The 22,368-nt window shown below is 49.2% G+C and overlaps 1 protein-coding gene across 3 annotated transcripts in view; it reads right to left on the bottom strand.

Annotated features, from left to right (window-relative positions):
* LOC119187718 (bone morphogenetic protein 2-like) overlaps nucleotides 1-22,368 on the bottom strand; it is a 46,879-nt gene that overhangs the window by 10,116 nt on the left and 14,395 nt on the right. The window contains exons 2-7 of one of the 3 annotated variants that reach the window (XM_075894180.1): nucleotides 12,679-12,893; nucleotides 11,767-12,030; nucleotides 7,236-7,436; nucleotides 6,119-6,314; nucleotides 3,348-3,454; nucleotides 1,962-2,086 (exon numbers count right to left, since the gene is read on the bottom strand). In XM_075894180.1, the coding sequence (XP_075750295.1) occupies nucleotides 1,962-2,086; nucleotides 3,348-3,454; nucleotides 6,119-6,314; nucleotides 7,236-7,436; nucleotides 11,767-12,030; nucleotides 12,679-12,893 (1,108 nt within the window). Of the gene's footprint in view, nucleotides 1-1,961; nucleotides 2,087-3,347; nucleotides 3,455-6,118; nucleotides 6,315-7,235; nucleotides 7,437-11,766; nucleotides 12,031-12,678; nucleotides 12,897-22,368 lie in introns of all 3 variants that reach the window. The other 2 variants (XM_037435803.2, XM_075894181.1) reach the window with 2 other exon arrangements.

Raw genomic sequence — 22,368 nt, forward strand, 5'->3', positions numbered from 1 at the left:
CGGCCGCCCATTCACCGTTATCAGCGATCACCACTCTCTCTGTTGGTTAGTCAACTTGAAAGATCCGTCTGGCCGCCTTGCACGATGGAGTCTTCGGCTCCAAGAATTTGACTTCACTGTTGCCTACAAGTCGGGAAAACGACACACCGATGCCGACTGTCTTTCTCGGTCTCCTGTTGAGACGGCATCCCCGGACAACGACGACGACACGGCCTTTCTCGGAATTGTGGACACTGCCGCCTTTTCTCAACAGCAGCGTGGCGATGCTGAGCTGCTACCACTTATAGATTACCTACAAGGGCGAACAAATAGCGTTCCGAAGTTATTTGCGAGAGGGCTGCCGTCGTACTGCTTGCGAAATGACGTTCTTTATAAGAGGAACTTTTCACCCACCGGCAGCAGCTATTTTCTCGTCGTTCCTTCTTCGCTTCGCCGTGAGGTACTGCAAGCCTGTCACGACGAACCTACCGCTGGTCACTTGGGTTACACAAGAACATTGGCGAGGATAAGGCAGAACTATTACTGGCCAAGACTTGCCGAAGTTGTCAAAACTTACGTGCAGGCATGTCTAGATTGCCAGCGCCGCAAGCCACCATCCATCAAACCAGCTGGCCTGCTGCAACCTGTCCGAGTGCCGGCGACACCGTTTGCACAAATTGGCATGGATTTTCTGGGCCCCTTCCCAAAGTCTGCCACTGGAAACAGGTGGATAATCGTCGCCACGGATTACCTGACCCGATACGCAAAGACAGGCGCTCTGCCACGGGCAACGACAGCTGAAGCGGCGCAATTTTTCATCGGAGCCATCGTCTCGAATTTTTCATCAAAGCCATCGAAGACACAGTGCTCCCGCAATAGTCATCACCGACAGAGGTACTGCGTTCATGGCCGAGCTTTTGGACACCATTTTCCGACTAAGTGGTACAGCTCACAGGAAGACAACGGCGTATCATCCCCAGACCAGCGGGCTCACCGAACGCCTCAACAAGACCCTGGCTGACATGATAAGCATGTACGTAGATGTAGAGCACAAAAACTGGGACATCATTTTGCCCTACGTCACGTTCGCGTACAACACGGCTCGTCAGGAGACCACTCGGAAGACACCCTTTAGTCTCCTTTACGGACGCGAGGTTACGACAACGTTAGACGCAATGCTCCCTCATGAAAATGATGGCAATGAGACGGACGCCGAAGAGTTTACCCAGCTAGCAGAAGCCAGACAACTTGCCAGGTTGCGAATCACCAAACAGCAAGACGACGATGCCAAGTATTACAACCTCCGGCACAGACCCGTCATATACAACGTGAACGACAAAGTATGGGTCTGGACACCTATTCGTCAGCGTGGGCTCTCCGAAAAGCTGTTGCGAAGATACTTCGGACCCTACAAGGTTCTGCGACGCATCAGTGACGTCAACTACGAGGTTGTTCCGGACGGCGTGCAGTGTTCAAAGCGGCGCAGACATTGACCAGAAATTGTCCACGTGCTTCGGATGAAGCCTTACTTTCAGTGACTAACTGTGCAGTTTTGGTTTCGCCTTGCTTCTCAAACGTTTAACATCGGGACGATGTTTTTTTAAAGGGGAAATAATGCCGCGCGTATGTGCCAGTGGTGAGGACAACGAAGCAGCGCGAGTGTCCTTGGCCGAGGGCAAAAGACGAAGATGTCGTTGCAGTCTGTTTCCAGCGATCGATAAATCGTATTTGTTTGAGGCGCTTTGTGTGCTCGTCAATCTCGCGTTGTCACAATATCGACGACTTTGCTGTGCAGTGTCCTTTGTGTTTGCCGTCCCTGTCGCGGTTACCGCAGGGCAACATCGCGCCGTGTAACACAATAGTGTGCAGCGCTAGGGGAGGCGTCGCAACGACGCGGTGCATCGGCCTCGTTACGCGTCGCAGCTGTGTTGCAAGACCAATGCGCTGTCGTCACGTGCGCCACATCGCCGGCGTTCGCTTACCGCTCTGACGCATGGGCGCCTGCTTCCTTTTCCGCGGCGTCTGCGCCCGCCGTGACAGTGACACGTGCCGTGGCAGTACGAGTAGGTGAAGCCCTCCGGGTACAGCACGTTGTCCAGGCCCAAATCTGCGTGCGCCGCACGTGCGTGGTCAGTAACGACGCCGGACACTGTAGGCGAACGTATACGCGCTTGATTATGTATGAATACAATGATCCTCACAGAATACAATGATCCGAGGAAAACCAGAATTGATACAGGCACTTAGTCACAACAGCATGCCCAATCGCTCGGATGACTAGGTTACGAATTCGGGCTGTCCAGGAGGCCCGCCAGGCGGCGGAGAACTCCGGGCTCCCTGTCCCGGCGTGGGAGATACCCTCTGCACCGGACGTCTAGCCGAGCGTCCTTCAGGACCCCTTTTTTTGGGCAATAAAGTTGCACCACCACCACCAAAGATACAAATAAGACAGGCAAAATATGGAAATAGTCAGCTAATGCCGTGTTCTGAAGTGCATAGGTGAGTGCCAAAGCCCCATTTGTTTTTGTTTTCACATTCACCGCCGATAACTACGTTGTCCGAAACAGTGAAGATGCACCGTGCACGCGTCAAGCCACACACTTTATACGTGCCTCTCCCTTACTGTTCTTTCTGTATATCTGATTTACGTAGGATAGTGGACCACACGCGCATCTAGTTGACGTCCTATTCTTTCCACCCTTCAATCAGCTCAGCTCACTGAGCGGCCGTGCAAGTAAGGTTACAGAGGTGGGAGACGACAGTTGCAGCCCTTTCATAAATGTTGAGTATCTGGGCTTGCTGGTGCAGCATCGCAACCCACCAGCACGCGGTCGCATCATACCCCCGTTATCGCTCAGTCTGGTGCTGCAGCTCCGCTCAAGGTCACTTATTTTCCCGTATCTGGCACGCGTATTTCACCCTATAGCCGACACTCTGCACGTCGTACCATCTTCCAGACCCCGTGTGTGTGGTCTTTCCCTGCGTTTATGGAGCTGGCCCGAGCGTCTGGCGGTCAAGTCCATTCCTAGCCATTCGATTTGCTAGTGGGTGGCTGACATGTGGTGGCTAAACTATATTGTACTAGAGAAGTAAAGTTTCTTTCAACCATACATCAGTTGTTCCGTGTTTCCGGGACCCGGATTTGGACCCTTGATGAGTGCCGACGTATCTCACTAAACTCAGAAAGGACCTCATTTGTAACGATTATGTATACTCTCTTTTTCTCTTCGAAACACTTTGACAGGGAAAGATTGAAAACATTCAACGGGTTCAGATAATCTAAAAAGCTGGTCTCAGTGGCAGGATAGACATGCTTTTTTACCGATGTACACGATTGCCTTTCATCGAACTGCGACCTCGTGCCTCACCTGCAAACGTGACATCAATCTGACGAGGCGTGCATGCGCTGTGCGTCCTGTAGTCGCCGTCAACCATCGTCGCGTCTTGGACCTTGCGCCGGCGTCGTCGGTGGGGTCTGCGCACAGCCAGTGAAATGTCGACATAGCTTCATAACTAGGTAAGGTACACCTTCAGATATTAAGAATTAGTTTCATGTTAGTAATTCAAAATGCCTATTGCGAGGTGAAAACTGCAAAATTGGATTTATATTTTTGCATCATCGCTCTTCGTGATCATGTTACGCGGGGATGTGTTTCAAAAAACAGTAGTTCTAGGGAATACGGAAGCTTGACAAGATGAAAAAAAAAACTGGGAACAATGGGTGCCGTTGAAGTCAACGTTTGGACTAGCCGTCTTGTCTTCAAAGCTCCAACTGGTGCCAGCTTGGGGCACGCCTACGTGTGCGTGCGACGGTTGATAGTCGGAGCCTTGAAGAAGACATGTCCTTCGAAAGGTAACGCGCTGGTGAACACGGACCAAAGGAAAGCACACTGTCACACAGACGGCTTTCTTCTTTAGTCCGTCTTCAGTAATGGCTACCCTTCCAGGAATGAATAGCCATGTGCCAGCTCTCCCAGGAAACATCACTCGAAAGACACTATTAATGAGAACAGACAGTAATGCCAGAGAAAGTATAGGGGATTTTATTCGAAGTAACTGTGATGTCTGCATTATTGTCGGTTGGTTCTCATTAATATTGTGTCTAGCAAAGAAAAACGAAGAATACTAGCTCCTAAGTATACACTTTCCTTCACTCTAAAGACAGCTACGCTTGTCGAAACGAGGGCGCTAGCTACAACCCGTGTTCACGGACTTTTTTTTTTTATTATATGGATGTTGACAGTACTAGAGCTATGAGGAACGTAGGTACCCGTTTGGTCTGCATGCGCTCAAGCAAGAATATCGCATTTTCTGAGGTAATGTGGATACTCTTAGAACTTATTTTTTATACGAGGCGGACCTCTGGCCTTGGAAGGAGAGTTCGTATCTATAGATAGCTTGCATCAGTGAAGCCGCCATACTCAAACAGCATTGTGGTGGCATGCAGCTTCCGTGATGTCACATAAAGAATAGACGGGGGTAAGTTTAAGGGTTTGCTTTTTTTTGCTCGACACAACATTAACGAGAGCTGACAGACAAGAAAGCCAAGCGAAGGATAGCGAATGTTATTTATAGTATATGTGATGCTATTTATAGTAATTATGAGTAACTAAGTGTAAACGTAAACCTACCGGTGGAAAGTTATATTTTCATCTGCTCTACTTCTTTCACGTTTACGTCATAATTGCCACAAAAAGCATCTCCTACACTTTTCCTTGGCTTTCTTGTTTGTAATAACTATTAACGTGAAGGATAGTAATACATGGCGCACGGGCTCTGTTATTCTGACACAGATGTTTGTGGGAATCGAGGCTAGCCCGCCCGCCGCCTTTGCGCGGGTTTTGTCGCCTCTTTCTGCCGTTCTCATGTCTTGACATGATTCTCCTCTGCGGTCTGCCGCGCTGGGAGAGCGGGGAGTGAGGTTTAACCCCTCTCACTCGGTAGCGAATGTCGACTGTGGCGCCGTGCGCGGAGTCTCTAGGGACGTTTCGCGCACGCTCGTTGGGAGTGAGTCACATCACAGAACACCTCTCCGGGACGACTGAGGGTGAGCACGCATCTCTTTTCCGTCCGTCGAAGCCTATGGTTGGGACTCGTCGGACTTCGCCAACGGCGCTTCGCGCCCGCGGCGAACGCTCACCTTTTGTTGCCCCTTGCGAACGCTAGGCCGAAGAGCGGTGCGGTGTCCTAGTGCGTGGTCAAACTGCGCCGAACCGTATCTCTCCGAAGCCAACGCGAGCGCCTTTGCCCTCGCTCGAGCAACCGAGCCTTTTGTTCCGGTGTCACCGTGAATCACTTCTGCCCACGAAGACGTGCTCGCGGGCCGCGGCACCCCTGTGTAGTACTTCTCGCCCGTGGCGTGAATAAGCCTATTTGCTTTCCCGCCGCGCCTTTGCAACCGGCTCTGTACCGCGCTTTGGTGTTACCGCAGACAATAAAATGTTGCGACCTTGAGAAGTGCCATGTTGTCGCCATGGCGGCGGTTAACGCGTGCCCTGCAGCTCGCTGAGACCGGACCTACACTAGTGGCCGTACTCCTTCGGGATACGTGTACACTACGCGTTCCAACCGCGTCATGATGACATCGAGGTAACTTAGCCGCTACAATCATTGTGCTGGGTTGACTAGCGTTATCGTGCAGACGTCATGTTGAAGCTTCTGAACGTCAAAACGACGAGGCGATGTGCCCGCAACAGATAATTTAACTGCCTTGTGAAAACTGTCAGTGGAGATCATTTTTGTATAGTGTTTCGGAAACACTGCCTTAAGGCTAATTGTTTTTTTTCTCTGGGAAGTCTGCCTATTTTCTTTATTACCATAGTTGTACTCAGTGGGAAATATGCGGAAACAACGTAGCTGCGGTTCTCGCTTCCATGTTTCTCATATGATTTTCCATGATCACTGCACGGCTGCCGCTTCCTCCGCGACCTAGAGTTACTGTATATGCTGTGGCATATACAGTAAAGCTATCGCGACCTAAAGCTTCTTAAGGGGCAGTTACGCCATCTGGTAGTGTATCATGGAATCTGAGCATGACGTGTAAACACACATTTGTCGTCAGGATCAGCCTTAAAACAGCGCCGCTTTTGAAACCTGAAGTGAGGCTGTTAGTTCAAACGAAGCGCTCACATCAACCGACCTGGCGGCGTGGTCTTCCCCGACGAACTGCGGCGAGTCGCTTCCCGGTCCCACGGCTCCGGAGTCGTGGAGAAGCACCTCGACGACTTGCAGGTCGAGCGTGGGGTACGTCTCGTTGTCCAGTAGGGACGACTCGTTGTCCCGCAGTCCCGGATGCAGGCGCATGATGTTTGGGAACGGGGACTCCTGCTGGCCCGCTGCGAGCGACCGCAAACCAAATGTCAACAAGCGATCGTGTTGTCGTGTCGATTTCAAGGACAAAAGGCGTGGGATTGAGAAGTACGCAAGTCCGAGCTTCGAACCGCTAGCCCGAACCTAGCGCACTCGTACAGAAGGACAGTAATTAACGACACTATAGACCTTTTCGCAGACTGCTTCCCGGGTGCCGTTCTAGTCCTCCCTTGGCTGTGACAAGTAGGAGTGACACCCTCCCCTTTCCAAATGCACTGCGGGGGCTGTGGCATCAGCCTTTGTAGAGTGGAGTATGCACTCTACTCTATAGAGAAGAGCTTTGTATCCGTTGTACTCTCGTGCCCCAGATAAGCATGGCGATGGTTTTTTTTTTCTAATCGCCGGCTCAGGTAATTTTACTCGGCGTGACGATAGTTATAGCGCGAGAATAAAACGACGACACAGAGACAAGAAGGACACGAAGAACAAGAAGGACACCCCTCTGTGTCGTCGTTTTGTTCTCGCGCTATAACTATCGTCATGCCATACCAACTAGCCCAAGCTGCCACACTTCTAATTTACTCGGCGTACAGCAAGTGCAAGTGTCAAACGAAAACTATACAAAAAAAGACCACCCAAGACAGAAAAAAAAACAGAGAGTACGACGGAAAGAGAAAGAAATAGAGTGAAAAGTGGGAAGAAGCATATGCGGGAATAGAGATGTAAGAAGAGAGAGAGAGAGAGAAAAAAAGGGGGAAACATATACAAAAACACAGATGTAAAATGAAAGAGAGATAGAGAAAGCGGAGAATAAAGGAAGGCCACCCCAGCTGCGCTATTCCTTCATTCAGTTTAGGCTTGGCCCCATTCGTGTGAAGCTGCCATAACTTTTTTTCTTAACAGTCCCATTAAACTGCAGCATTGGTCATCCCCGTGGGTATACGTACCTTCCGTCTGAGCACAGCTCATGTTGCGGAAGTAGCGTCCGGGCAGCAGCTTCTTCCCGCGAGCGTCCACCACCTCGATGTCGAGACCGTAGTTCTTGTTTCGCAGCCGGTGCCATCGGCTCACGGCCGACTTCACGTTGAACTCCTCCCAGCCACGTCGTCCACTGGAGAGCGTCCGTCTAGCGATCAATTCTTTCTTCTCTGTGAGCCACCACCGAAAAAAAAGGATAATGATCTCACACAGTTGCCGGTATGTTTTATCAGTGGTATCGTAACGAACAAATAAAAATAATTGTCGCACGAGACAAAGTTCTAGAAAGTTGGCCTCGGGACCTGTCAACGCAGCTTCAGAAAATGTTAACCCTGTAGAAGCGTCGCAATTCGGACTAGTTGGTATACCTTCATGTCAATAGCGCACAAAGGATGGAACAATGCAAGAGAAACGCTCGTTCTGTACCCTCTTTTGCTTTCTCCCGTCTTTTCGTGCGCTGTTAAAATGTTAACATTACACCAGCGTGCTTGTAGTGCTAGCGCTAATGTTCTGAAACCTCGACTCGCTCGCTGGATTTCGTGCCGACCGGTTGCGCCCCCGCGATCTCCGACGACAGCGCAGCTCTGGCCGACTGGGCTCGCCCTACGCCATCTCCTACGCCTACAAAAGCTCTCGCCGAGTGCTGCCCCGTCCTCGGACTCCTGCGACCGTGTCCATCTTTCCTATATTCTCCTTACTTCCGTATGTGCCTGTCCCTCTCTCTATCTCAATACCTTTTAATCCTCCCTATCCTTTTAATCCCTCCTTACCCCCACCCCTCATGAGTAACTGTTGAGGTGTCCTCCCCCTGAGAGACAGTTACGGGGCTCACTTTTCTCTTCTTTTCATTTAAAATCACCCCCTCTCCCCTGAAACCTCGCTCTCTATGAAAAAATATAATCTTATATATGTATATATATTTCGCATGCAAGAAATAACCTCGTCGCTTGGATAATCAAGCCAGTGTGCTTTAATTTCAACGTGGCTGCGTAGCTCGTGTTAAAGGTGCATGCTTTTTTTTTTCTTTTTGATCAGCTGGGCTCTAGGGTGTGCTGAATCGAAGCTGTTCCAGTGGTTAATCAGGTGACGGCAAGTGGTAGCAGCAAAATACGAAAAATAAGGCATCGCATCTGACGTCATTACTCTTGTTACGTCACAGAAATGTGCTAATTATGCTGACGCTGCATTTGACAGGTAAGGAGAACCATATTCGACTATAGAGATTAAATTTTTTTTTCGACTTCCTTGTACACGACCAAGAGCTCTGTCGCACAACACAAATGTGATGCAGAAAGCGGCTTTGTAGAAGAAGTGTTTCTTTGTGAAGCCGCCGTTGCGGCTTTTATACGGCCGCCAAGTTCGTTCGCCATGTGCAGTTTGTTCCTTAGCTCGTACTCAAGGTTGCGCATTCATGCGACAAGGCTTGCATAGACGTTACTTAAACCCCCATGTTTGAGTGCCAACATGGAGGGAGGCGAGATCTGCGATGTGGCGTTAATGTTACCAGTACATCGCATGCAGGTTCTTTCGTTATTCAAGCACCGAGGCCATTTACGTTCCGGCGGTGCAGTTATTACATTGATTCGGGCTATCCAGCACGAGATAATACTGCTTTCACGGGGTGGGTAAGCGTGGTCAAAGTAATAACTATCCTCATAGTCGAAGCCGCTGTTTTGGAGCCGCAGTAATTTAAGAACCTGTGTCCATGATGTCAGGTGCAACCTATCAATAGCTTTCTACCTGATTTATTACCATTTTTGGTTCTGACCCGCAGGTTGCGGGATCGAATCCCGGCTGCAGTGGACGCATTTTCGATGAAAGCGAAAATGCTAGAGGGTCATGTACACACTCTTTGAATAACCCCAGGTCGGAATTTCCTGAGTCCTCCACTACATCCTCTCTTATTACCATATCCTGGTTTCAGGACGCTATAGTAACTCCAACAAATGAAATTATTAATTATTTCCTTGTTGTTGTTTGCTAATTCTCCTCCCTCTCCTTCTCTCTTACACGTACCCTGACTGACACGTTCCCTGACTGTTACGTACCCTGACTGTTACCGCACAGTAGGAACATGCGTGCCGAGAAGCAAAATAGAAAGAGAAGAAAAAAAGAAAATGGTGCTTGTCACACAACACGATTATGTCCGCAGTTTACAGTACGCTGCGCTAAAGCTGACAAAAAAAGAGAGCAGTTTCTAACGCAACCAGACCTGCCAAAGAGGTCCAGTGGCTATAGTGTTCGACTGCTGACCAGAAGGTCGCCGGATCGAATCCCAGCCGCGGCGACCGCATTTCGATGGTGGGGAACGCTAGGGGATCGTGTGCTTGTATTTAAGTGCACGTTAAAGAACCCTAACCCGGTGGTCGGAATTTCTAGAGCTCACCACTGCGGTATCTATCACGGTCATTTCGTGGTCTCCGGAACACCCGTATTCAAAAACTCCCAAGCATTTCCCCGCCGAGGGTGAACATGGTTAAATGCGAATACACGGGGTGATGCTATGAGGGGTATTTATTAATTCGCACTATTATATTTATTAATCACACTATGGTGCCTTTATGGTGTAATGGTTCCTGGGAATCGCAATTTGATCACACGGGGGAGTTTACGTTAACTCACTGGCGAATGCCAACGGATTTTAACTTTACTCCCCCTCACGACCCGCTCTCGACGGGAGACTGAGAGAGAAGGCGGGCGCGCGAGAGAGAGGGGTGCGCGCGCAGCTGCAGCGAGCGAGGAGAGCGGAGGAGCGAGCGAAGGGGGAGGGGGTATAAGGCGCGTTACTGACACCGATATCAGCGTCGCGTCCGTGGCTTATTCGGTAGAGCGTCGCGCTGCGGCCCGCCAAGTCCTCTTTCTTTTAAAGATAGAGAGAAGACTGCGGACGCCGCCGACGGCGGTGGATGGTTTAGGGTCGCTTATAAAGTGTATTCACACTTAAAAAACGCTGCTCGACTTGATCTTGAGTTGCCACCGACTTGAATGCAGCACAAACGCGTTTCGAACTCTCTGTCTTTAGGCGGCGCCACGGCAGCACAAACACATGGACTCGTTGCGAACGCGCTGCATTGAAGGCGGTTTCAAGTCAAGTTCAAGTCAAGTGGCGTTTCTGAATACGGGGGTAGCGCAATTGCATCGAACGTCTGCCGGGGCAAACGGAGAGAGTGTTTTCCTTTTGCCGGTTCTCACGTTCGGAGGAATCGTTCGGGGCAGTTCAATTTCTTCCACGTGCCTAATAATGAAACGATAGCGCTACACATTCCATGTATCAGTGTTTTATGGGGGTGATGCTCCGTTGTACCTAGCCTTGTCTCATGTTGGTGTCACGGTATGGAAATAACGGTTGCTTTAGTCGAAACATATGCGAGAGAAAAAAAATGTTTTACTGTGTACTTCGACTCACGCACAAGATAATTACAGCATAAAAATCACTGTTCCCGGCGAAAATAACCTATCGAGAAAAGTATTGATGAGTTGATCTCTACTAAATTGTCCCTATATGTTGATGCTTTACAAGGAAACCTGTAACTCAAAGGCACATGTCGAGCACGATGTGTCCCAATCAATTACCCTATTTTAAAGGGGTAACTTGCCACCGGTGAGTTCGGAGATTCACTTTCGAGGCGTATCCTCCATTAAATCTTCCTTGCATTGCCTAAGACGACTGAAATAGATTTACTTTCTATGCCACTGAATCTACATGATATGGGGCAACTCTCGGGGTAATGTATATAGGTTTACTCAGCGATATAAGATACCCATAGCTTCGCCCACTCGTCGTGATTCACTTCGTCGAAATGCCTGGATGTTTTTACAGCAGAGCTCGCCCCGCCGCGGTGGCCTATTGGGTAAGGAACTCGGCTGCTGACCCGCAGGTCGTGCGATCGAATCCCGGCTGCGGCGGCTGCATTTCCGATGGAAGCGGAAGTGTTGTAGGCTCGCGTGCTCAGATATGGGTATACGCTAAAGAACCCCAGGTGGTCGAAATTACCGGAGCCCTCCACTACGGCGTCTCTCATAATCATATGGTGGTTTTGGGACGTTCAACCCCACAAATCAATCAATCAATTGTATATAGGTCGAGGTGTGCCATGTGTCGTAGGTAGAAGATTACCGTCATCACGAACCAGCACGCAACCTGTTACCGCCCAAGTATTCGGTACAGGTAGTTAACAAGAGTAGCTAAAACGTGCGAACCCTAGTGGTTGTGTACCTGTAAGGCGATAGTGGGATTTGTGTAATTCTTCTGGCACATATGTGATGCAGGAGAGAGGAAGCACACCCATGCATTGCATAAGGGATGACAGGACAGGTGCCCAACATCTCTGCTGTGACCCAGCCTTGCGAAACTCGGTGCAAGCTGCGCTAGTGTTCTTTTTTACCAAGGACATTGCTTTTGACACATCGTCTCGCCATGCGCCTGAGAGAATTTACGCCGACGGAACGCTTCAAGGCCAAAGTCGCCTGCGTTTTCAATGCCACAGCCACTCTTCTCACCGGGTCTTCCCGACTTGAGGGGCCTGAGAAACTGGAACACGAACACTGTGACTGGAGCTGCCGGTGCATCGAGCATATTCTGCGCGGCCGCCGTGCCGCTGGCACCACCGGCGATCGCAGCGCCGGTGCGGTACAAGCGCAGCTTGGCCGACACCAGCGACACCTCGGTGCCCGGAGACGAGCGGCGAAAGCTCACGTCGTAGTGCAGCCGAAAGTGGCCCGGCACGTCCCACGCCGATGGGTCCGTCTGATTGGGAGTCGAACCTGCACCGAGAGGTCAACGTTATACGCTAAACATGTTGATATGTTTGCAGGGAGCGAGTTCGACAAGAGATGGCATATAATTAACAAAACCGCTAGTTTCTTAACTTTGCTAGGCAAAAGTTAAAAGTGAACTAAATAAAATTACGCTTTGTTTTCTGTTAAGTGGAACGGCGTGGTTCCCTTCTGAATGTCGGTGTGTATGGGATAACACTATAAACAACGACGAAAAGAGATGGACAAGTTTTTTTTTTTTTCGAGTGGAGATGCTTGTTGTCTGACTTTTTTAATGTTTATGAATTGAACGTAGTTCGCAGATCTTCTTTTCTAAATTGTTTCATACGTCGTTTATTACTTGGGCTAGATACGTCGTGTGGTTTATGAAAATGTAGTGAAGTTCATACCTGGCAATAATCTGTAAAAAAAAAACACTTTTTTGTGTTTTGCATAATTTAAGCCGATTGAAATATGTACTTGATCCCACAAACTGCTACAGACTTGTTTTTTTTTAATCTCGTAAGGCTACATATTAAGTGTCACTAACTGCTCTAAACCAAGGTTTTTCTGCTCCAAGAAGAGCTGCCAGTTCAATTTCAACCGTGTCACACCCGAGCATGCAGAAGATGGATGTATGACGAAGTAGGTTCTCACAAGACGGGTAAAAACTCTGTATGCGCTCCGAGTAGACGGTGCGTGCCGTGGTGATGTCCTGGACGCTGGGCGGAGGACTGCGCACGATCTCTTCGACCAGGCGCAGGGTGCTGTTGTTGAGCGGCGCGCTGAGGGACCCATTGGCCGGCGGGTTGCGGATGCCCAGCCGGTGCAGGATCTGAGCCCGGATCAGCATCAACTGCTGCTGCTTCTTCCTGCTTGGGGAGGGCGGAATGGCCACCCACAGTGGCTCCAGTTACTACTGCACGCAACTACGCTGATGGCATATCACAGAAGGTGCACACTCGCGTTCAATGTGAATGGAAACACAGTGCCTGCGGTGGTGAATCGCTGCCGGTCGACGTCGACACACCAGAAATCACGAGGAATCGGGGAAACAACGTTGTTGCGTGCACGGGTATTTTGTAAACCAATGCAACGTTTGCCGTTGTCAATGCAAACGCATGAGTCGCGTTAGACCGCGGGCCCCGTGTTGTCACTTGCATTGAACTGGACTGCACACTTCGATATCAAGGTCAACTATTTGGTTGTGTGTGTGTGTGTGTGTGTGTGTGTGTGTGTGTGTGTGTGTGTGTGTGTGTGTGTGTGTGTGTGTGTGTGTGTGTGTGTGTGTGTGTGTGTGTTTCAAATTTATGTAAACAGTTTAATTACCATTACAGAAAATAAAAAATAATGAACTTCGTATACTTGCTGGTTACACTACAAAAATGCACTTCCGTTACTTGTGGCTTCACAGACTTGCAAATATAATGCGCACATGACCTTTAGATTTTTGTCGTAGTTTGGCTTTCCCGATTGGTAAATAGTTACACTAGAGAAAATTTTCACGGCTTGAAAGAAAGAAAGAAAGAAAAAGAAAGAAAGAGAGCCCTTGCGGTGCGGTCCCTGCCACTGCGCATGCGTCGTAACTCGAGTCGGCGTTCGCGCTTGCGGCCCGCCCGCAGGAATTGACCATTTGCGGGAAAACCACTGCGCATGAGCAGTAACCGCACAGGTAGCGTTCCTGTACAGGCGTTTTGGTTTTGGTTGGAAAACATCAGCCTGGCGTTCCATCAATATGACCCGTAGTAACGGCGAACACTGCCGTTTTCACGCAAACACCGTACCTCACAGACGGTGCACAAGCCGTCCTCACTGAACCTATAGTTAATCGACAGACATTTCAAGGTTCAACTTCAAGTGTATAACATAATGTTCTTCTTAAAAGAGCAGGCGTAATGAGCCTGGCGAACCGTCGAGGTAGCGGAGTGCAGGTATCACCTCACTTGGTTATTTCTCAGGCTGAAACGCGAGAAATTCTTGTTTTACACCGTGTATACAAACGTCAACAGAATGTTTTTCTCCTTTACCTTCTTGTTTCAGTAACGGGCATGCGTTTTTGGTCCTAAAGCAACAAAACAAGCTTTTTGTTTTCCAACCAAAAGCTAAGCTTTCCTGTTTACACGACAGGGGGCGCTCACTTTTCCGCAAATGGTCAAAAATAGCGTGCGGCCCGCGAGGCCCGCAAACCGCTGTGTGTAGCTTCCGTGCGTTTGGGTTAGCTGTGAAGGCTGTAGTTCCCCAGACTTTTCCCTAGGAGGAGCAAACGCTATTCTAAAACTCATATGGCGCACGCAACTAAAGCAACAACCGCAACGCTTGCGAACGTTATTCTAAACCACCCTAATACGTCATAGAGTCCATGGAGGGGATATCGCGTGAATGTTGCGTAATTGGGTATGGCTTAGGAAAGCTTAATTGTTATTTCGTCTTTATTATTCTTGTTTATTGAATGGAGGAGAGGTGTTGCCTTCATCGTGGGGTGGGACGCTGATGTTGGGTGGTGCCCCACTACTTGTTGAAGGTACTGTTGCTTCCATCGCATCTGCTCGAGTCAAGCAAAGCGTCAAGTCAAGCGAAAGCCAAGTAAAAATGCCCTTGACTGAATTCCTTACGCGTGATTCAGTGCCAGTGAACGGATGTGCAGAGCGAGCAGTCGGTTTTTTTTTTTTTTTGCTAGCAGCTATAGATCATATTCTAGTTCATTACACTAGCAGTGACCAGAGGGAGCTGCGTTGCTGGCACTAGCCCATTCTAAGTTCGCTGTCGTTGGCCGTTAGAGGCACGCAGAAAACAGACGCGCGCACGCGTCTCCGTGTATCCCTCCCGCAAACCGCCCACTCACGAGGGCAGGGAGACGCGGGCTTCGCGTTCCATTTTGACTGAACCCTACCTATTATTGCGTTGTTTCTCCGCTAGGCATTATACGTTCTGGCGCTGCGTTCACACCGGAAAATAGGAAACCTTTTTTAAGGATGCCGCCGACGCAGCATACTTAAGGTCCTTAGATGAAACTTGTTTCGTCTAGGGACCTTATCTTCAGCATGAAGCGACTAAGAAATGCTCCGCATTTAAAAAAAAAACGCCTTTTGCTTTTGAATCGCAAGCAGGCTGTCGGCTTCAGTAACTGACGCCGATATGTGTTCTCTGGGTTGTCATTTATTGTTGTTTCATCTTCACGTGTTTTGCGTGTTTTAAGTCACACATTATGTTAGATAAGCTTTTCACTTATCACCAGGACAAGTTAGACTTTTGACGCCTGCGTTTGCTCGGCTTTTTTTTTGTTTGTTTGAAGGTGCCATCTTTGAAGTATATTTCATGGTGCTGTCTTGGTATCTAATATTAGTTTACTTTGAGTGCTACAGGTGTGTATAATCTTTGAATTTTCGTCCCGCTGTATAGGCATGTGAATTTTCTTTTATTTTTGCTTACGGTTCCTTGTTTCCTTTGTCATCGTCTTTTATCTTCCTCGTCCGTGTATTGGGTAATACAGGCTGGTGTTGACGAATTAAAAAGGCTTGTTGAAGTGCAAATAAGCTCAGTTGAAAGTTGGTGCTCGTGTGTGTTCTGTGTGTCTCCTGTCTTCGTCTAAATCACGCTAAACCTATCAAAGAGTATGTACCAATTCGCCCAATTCAAAGTGCTATTTTCTAAAGCTCTTCTTGCCCACCGATGCTATTAAGACACGTCTGTGGACACAATCGGATGTCGTCATGCGCCTGTGTTTGTAAACAGTGAAAGGGTCCATACTCCATCTCACAAGCTGGTTGCAGCACTACGAAAGCTGTAGGCAGATTCCCACCAATCGCGAAGGTGAGTTCCTCCGCGTTGTACTAATCCGCGCAGCTTTTTAGATGGGGCCTAATCGATTGACTAGTGCCCGCACCGCGAGATCGTTCACATCTCAGTGGACCGAGGTTCGAATACTGCCGGAGGAACTTTTCAACTTTTTTTTTAAACGTTAACCTTTTGCTGCTGCCTGATACCAAATACGCCACATTGTAGTGTTCAAGAAGTGGGTTTGTTCGTTTGCGTTTGCTCCTGGCGGAATCCGATAAAAATATCTTAAGGTCGCCTCTTTCTAAAGGGCATTTTGTCGTTTTTAAAGCAAGTCTGTTCATGATTAGCATCTCGGGACTTCTTCATGATGACCTATGCCAGAATGTGTAATCCCCCCCCCCCCAAAAAAAAAAAAGAACGCGTGTTGACAATGTCTAAATGTGTGTACGTACCAAGCGCCCTCAAAGCAGATGTCTAAAATTTTGACCTCGCCCACATTGTGTCGCTTGACTGCTCATACACCCAAATCAATGTGGGAATGTCTATCGCAGGCGTTATTGTGAATAATTTTCATTTATGGTTATACAAATAACATGATGCCACCAATGATTTTTTTTCTACGATGTACACAAAGTCAGCATGAACCAGACAGATCTAAATTGCCGGCATTCGTCATTATAGTACCAGCAGCAAGCCGCCTCCTCCACTATCTTGAAGGCCTGAAGACAGCCCCGGATCAACGCGCTTCATGCGTGGTATCTGTTTCATCAATCCACACTTGTCTACTCGTGTGGCCAGCGTGGACCCGTTTTTCGTCGGTGTAAAAGGTCGACCTACATTGACGCCGCCATTTCGCAAACTGATGAAAGTAGCGGCGCTGAGATTGCACAGTGTGTGTTGCTTCTGTGAGCAGTGCATTCCGAGACGGCTTCTTATGTCGGAAGCAAAGCTTCTTTAACGTTTTGTCCATGGATAGTTGCAGTCTATACGGATGGCAGCTCGCTGTCTTCTTCAGAGTGGCGCATAGGCTTGGGGACAGTGGGGATCTCGTTTTTGCGAAGACACTGGGTACAGTACTTCGCAGTACTCCCAGGTCAAAGTTGTCCTGCTTCTTCTTGCGCTGGCGTCCTGTCCCACCATAACGCTTCTTCGGTGCCAACATCTGCCCGCCTTTTCTTTATGGAACGCCCACTTGTAAATATGCAGCGTCCTCTGGCTCACCTTTGCAGCTTTCTTAAAGGCCCACTCACCAAGCCCCATACCAAATTTGAGTTAGACCGTGGAAGTTGTTGGGTGTCCGATGAGGAGCATTTTACCACATTTTTTTTTTTTAATTTGTTCATTAGAAGCTGCGACAACTTTTTTTTTCTTTGAAGCGGCGCAAAACGAGGATGAGAGGAGAGCTCGAAACCCTTGCCGCTCCTCCGCGTAGCCTTCCCAAGCCAAATCTCTTCCCTACCCTCTCCGACATCCGACCAAGAGGTCACGTGCGCATGACGTAACCGAACAAGCCCAACCCTCGTGCAAGCTAGGGGCGTTTGTTTGTTGTTGTTGTTGTTGACCAGCGTTGTTTTGAGGTCTACTGCCTTGTTTCTGCGGGGTGGTTTGGAAACGCTGCTTAGACGCGGTAGAATAGATGAGCGCGTGAACGCGTACATAGGAGCGTTCCACGGCTGTCGTCTGCTCGATGCGCTGATCGCGGGGACACAAACGCATGCGAAACGCCGGCACATTAGCCCCGCATTTAGTTGCAATTCACGTGAAAAAAATGAAAAAAAAGAACACTGACATTCCCTTATTGCGTCTCATTATTTATCTAGATATTTATTAATCTCTTCAAGCAACAAATACACAAACTACGCATGTCGTGCTAAATAATTTTCGTCATGTCACGCGCCATTGTTGGCAGCGTCAGAGCATAGTCTTCTGAAGGACCAACGTCACTGCATACCCGTGTACGTACAGGTCCATTTATACACTCACGTCATGCTTTCATTTTAAAGCGAGCCATTAGGGATGCATACCCCTCACCCAAACGCATTGTTTGGACTCCGAGCCACCAGGGCTTTAGAGGTAACGAGGCTGCGGATGTGGCCGCCCGCGCGCTTAACTATATATACCGGGTATCTCACCCAGGCTTTTCCGGCTCGGAGATTAGCCAAACGCTTCTGCGATTCAAAGAAATTCTGTTGTAATATTACGAACGACATCGGCCTTTCCCGGTGCCTGCTAAGGGCCTGAGTAAAGCCGATGAACGAACCTTATAGGCACCTTGTTGCGTCCTGCAATAATAAAGCATTTTGACCTCAAAGTCGACGGGTGGTGCCCTCACTGCGGGGAAGTCTCGGATAACTTTCACATGGTGTGGGCATGTCAAATGAATCCTTCCCTTCCCCCTAGGTGGACAAACGGTGAACAAACGGTGGACGAACGGTGGACGAATAGGTGGACGAACGGACACACAGACAGATGCATGGACGGACGCATGGATGGCTGCACGGAAGGATGGACGCATGGACGGACGCAGGAGCGGATGCATGGACGAACGCAGGCATGGACGCACAGATGGACGTGCGGACGCACGAACAGACGCACGCACGGGCGGCCACACAGACGCACCCATGGACGGACGGAAGCAAGAACGAATGGACGGACGGATGCTTCACCCCACTCTCCATCATTCACTCCGTGGATATGCTGCCATTTTTTTTAAAGCCTCTGTATCGTGTTTTAAATGCGAACCATTTCTTAGCGAACTTCGGCGACTTTGAGAGTATCTATCTATCTATCTATCTATCTATCTATCTATCTATCTATCTATCTATCTATCTATCTATCTATCTATCTATCTATCTATCTATCTATCTATCTATCTATCTATCTATCTATCTATCTATCTATCTATCTATCTATCTATCTATCTATCCGCCTACGACTTTTAGCTCTCCTGGCCGTTTCGATAATGGTATCGATACCAAACTTGGTATGGCGTAACATGACTGTATGAAGAACATGTTCGACTAGTCATGACATAAAAATTGAGACATGTATGTCATAAGTGTCATGATTTACATTTCATTGTCCTTCCGCTCTGGCGGTGGTTTCGTTCATATGGCATGTTGCAAAACTGGTATGGTATGGCATGATTGCATGGCGAACACAAGCGACAGACCCTAACATGAAAATCATGACACGCGTGCCATGTAACAACATGACTACATGTCACGCTCATGATGCACTCACGGCCGTTTCGCTAGCTTCACATATGCCAAATTTGGTATTACGTGATGGCAATGGATGACGAAGGTATGTGACTGGTGGAAACATAATAATCATGAGATGCGTGTCATGTGAAACATCACTACATGCCACAGTCAAGGGGCCAATACATTTCGACATGACGCGGTATGCGTGCTGCCGGCGTTCATTTCGTCGCGTCACGCCGGCGTTGCCACGCCAGGCGCCGGTCTTGCAACATACTCGCAGGCACGCGCCGCGCGGCTTTGCTTTGACGCTTGCTCGTTTCAGCGCGTTGAGCATCCCTCCGTCACAAAAAGAGGGAGACGCAATGTTGTCTGGGTAACGTATTGGCATAGAGTAAGGGCCAAACCTCATAAGCGCGAAAATGCACGCGACAGCGACGAGCGACGCCATGAGCGACGAAACAGGGCGTTCGCGCGACGTGTCGCGTGCTCGTTTTCGCGCGATCGCTCGGTTCTCCAGATTTGGAAACCGTCGCTCATCGCCCGGAAGTGCTGGGCTCAAGCAGCCAATAGCGAAATGCCGGAAAAGACGAAGACTACATAGGTGCACGTGACCCTGCACGAGTCACGTATGCGCAACAAGAAATAACGCTATGTTTATTACGCATGTGCATATAAAAAAGTGCTGCAAGGCAATAATAAACACTTTCCGTTTCATTACACAACAATATATCTTATTTTTAAATTGCATACCGCTCGCTACGTGGTTTTCTTGGTGCGAGTAGACGGCCTCATGCCAGCAACAGTGGAATTCGCTCGCCGAAGCCGTCGCGTGAATGAGGTTTGCCTGCGCTAGCGACTGATCGCGCGAAGACGATCCACGTCGCGTCGCTTGTCGCTGTCGCGTGCATTTTCGCGCTTATGAGGTTTGGCCTTAATGTTTTTCTGTGGCATCGGCGCGAAATGCGACATGCTGCATTTCGCAGCATATCGCATTTACCGTCGGGCCGCGGGGACGGACGCTGGTCGCGCCTGGCGTCAGACTATAGAGCGCTCGAGTTTTATGAATGTAGCGTCGCTGTGCCAGCGTGCTCGCGCGCGCGTCAACGCTATATACATTAAAGTATATTGGCCCTTCATGATGCGCTTGCGGCCGTTTTACTAGCTCCACATATACCAAATTTGGTGTTACGTGACGTCAATGGATGACAAAATATATGACTGGTGCAAACATGATATTACATGGCACGCGTGTCATTTAAGAAATGCTTCGTATTAAAAAAAATTGGCAGATCCCACGTACGGCGGGAATCGATGATATGCGAAGCACGACGGAGAAAGGTTAATATGTCATTTTAAAATCAGCACAACGTTACGAGGTGGAGGTAAATGATGCCGTACATGACTTACGTGTCATGATTATCATGTTTGAATGTGCCGTTTACCTTCGTCATCTACTCACGTCCCGTGATACCAAATTTAGTATATGTGGAGCTATCGAAACGACCGCGAGCACGCTATGAGCGTGGTACGTTGTCATGTTCTTAGACGACACGCGTGTCAGGATTCTCCTGTTTGCACCAGGCATATACCTTCGTCATCTTTTGACGTCACGTAACACCGATTTCGGTATATGTAGAGCTAGCAAAACGGATGCGAGCGCATCATGAAGGGCCCAATCTACTCCAATGTATAGCGTTGACGCGCGCGCACACTGGGCCAGCGACGCTACCTTAGCAAATCGCGAGAGCTCTAAGGGCCAAACCTTATAAGCGCGAAAATGCACGCGACAGCGACGAGCGACGCGACGTAGATCGTCTTCGCGCGATCAGTCGCTAGCGCAGGCAAACCTCATTCACGCGACGGCATCGGCGAGCGAATTCCACTGTTGCTGGCATGAGGCCGTCAACTCGCACAAAAAAAACCGCGTAGTGAGCGATATGCAATTTAAAAATAAAATATATTGTTGTGTAATGGAACGGAAAGTGTTTATGAGTGCCTTGCAGCACTTTTTTTATATTCACATGCGTAAACATTGCGTTATTTCTTGTTGCGCATAGTGACTCGGGCAGGGTCACGTGCACCTATGTAGTCTTTGTCTTTTCCGGTATTTCGCTATTGGCTGCTTGAGCCCAGCACTTCCGGGCGATGAGCGACGGTTTCCAAATCTGGAGAACCGAGCGATCGCTCGAAAACGAGCACGCGACACGTCGCGCGAACGCCCTGTTTCGTCGCTCATAGCGTCGCTAGTCGCTGTCGCGTGCATTTTCGCGCTTATGAGGTTTGCTCTTAACGCCAGGCGCAAACGGCGCGACCAGCGTCCGTCGGCGCGGCCCGACGGCAACCGGTGCGAAATATGACATGCCGCATTTCGCGCCGATGCGTTACCCAGGCAACACTGCGTCTCCCTCGTTTCGTGACGGAGGGACGCCGGACGCGTTGAAACGCGCATGCCATGAATACAGTGAACATGAATACAGTGAGGGCCGCAGTGCCATGAATACAGTGAACTAGAATATACCATGAACTCGAAGTGGTTAAAGGTGGGAAGTAGACACGAAGCGCAGGCCTTAAGAAAGTGCGCGAGTGCCACCTCTCGTTTAGTCCTTGGAATGTCTGCAGGATGGCGGTACTTCTATATGCTGAATATATGATGAAAAGATGCGAGATGGCGCTACTTGGAGCGTTCACTAGATGGACGGACGGACAGACAGACAGATGCATTGACGGATGCACGGATGAATGGATGGACGCACAGACAGACGGATGCACGGACGGACGGACGCATGGATGCACGGAAGCAAAAACGAACAGACGGGCCGACGCTTCGCCCCACTCATCATCATGCACTCCGTGGATACGCTGGGATTTTTTTTTTCGCCTCATATCAGAGCATTATCGTTGTATGCGCTGCATCAATTTACCTGCTGGGTTGATTTCTTCTGCTCGCTGGCTCATGGCGCCATCTGTGGCAAGCACTATTATCACGTAAACACACAAACAAAAGAAAGACTACTTGCGGAGCCTGCATTAGATTATTGTCGCTTTGCACAACACAGCTAGGCCGTTTTCTTCCCCGCGTTACACGAAACTGCTGCCGTGTTTTAAACGGAGGGAAATCGGCTACGTCGGCGATATTTGTTCGAACACATCGAAATGACCATGCCGCTTTGAGTGTCCCTTGATGTCAGTTAGCTACTCCTGGCGTGGCTTTTCATTTTTTTTAAGTGCAGCCCTCAGTTGGGAGGTAGGAATGTGGGGTTTAACGCCCCAAAACCACCATATGATTATGAGAGACGCCGTAGTGGAGGGCTCCGGAAATTTCGACCACCTGGGGTTCTTTAACATGCACCCAAATCTGAGCACA

The sequence above is a fragment of the Rhipicephalus microplus genome, chromosome 1 (assembly GCF_043290135.1).
Source record: "Rhipicephalus microplus isolate Deutch F79 chromosome 1, USDA_Rmic, whole genome shotgun sequence".
In the NCBI taxonomy this organism is placed as follows: domain Eukaryota; kingdom Metazoa; phylum Arthropoda; class Arachnida; order Ixodida; family Ixodidae; genus Rhipicephalus; species Rhipicephalus microplus.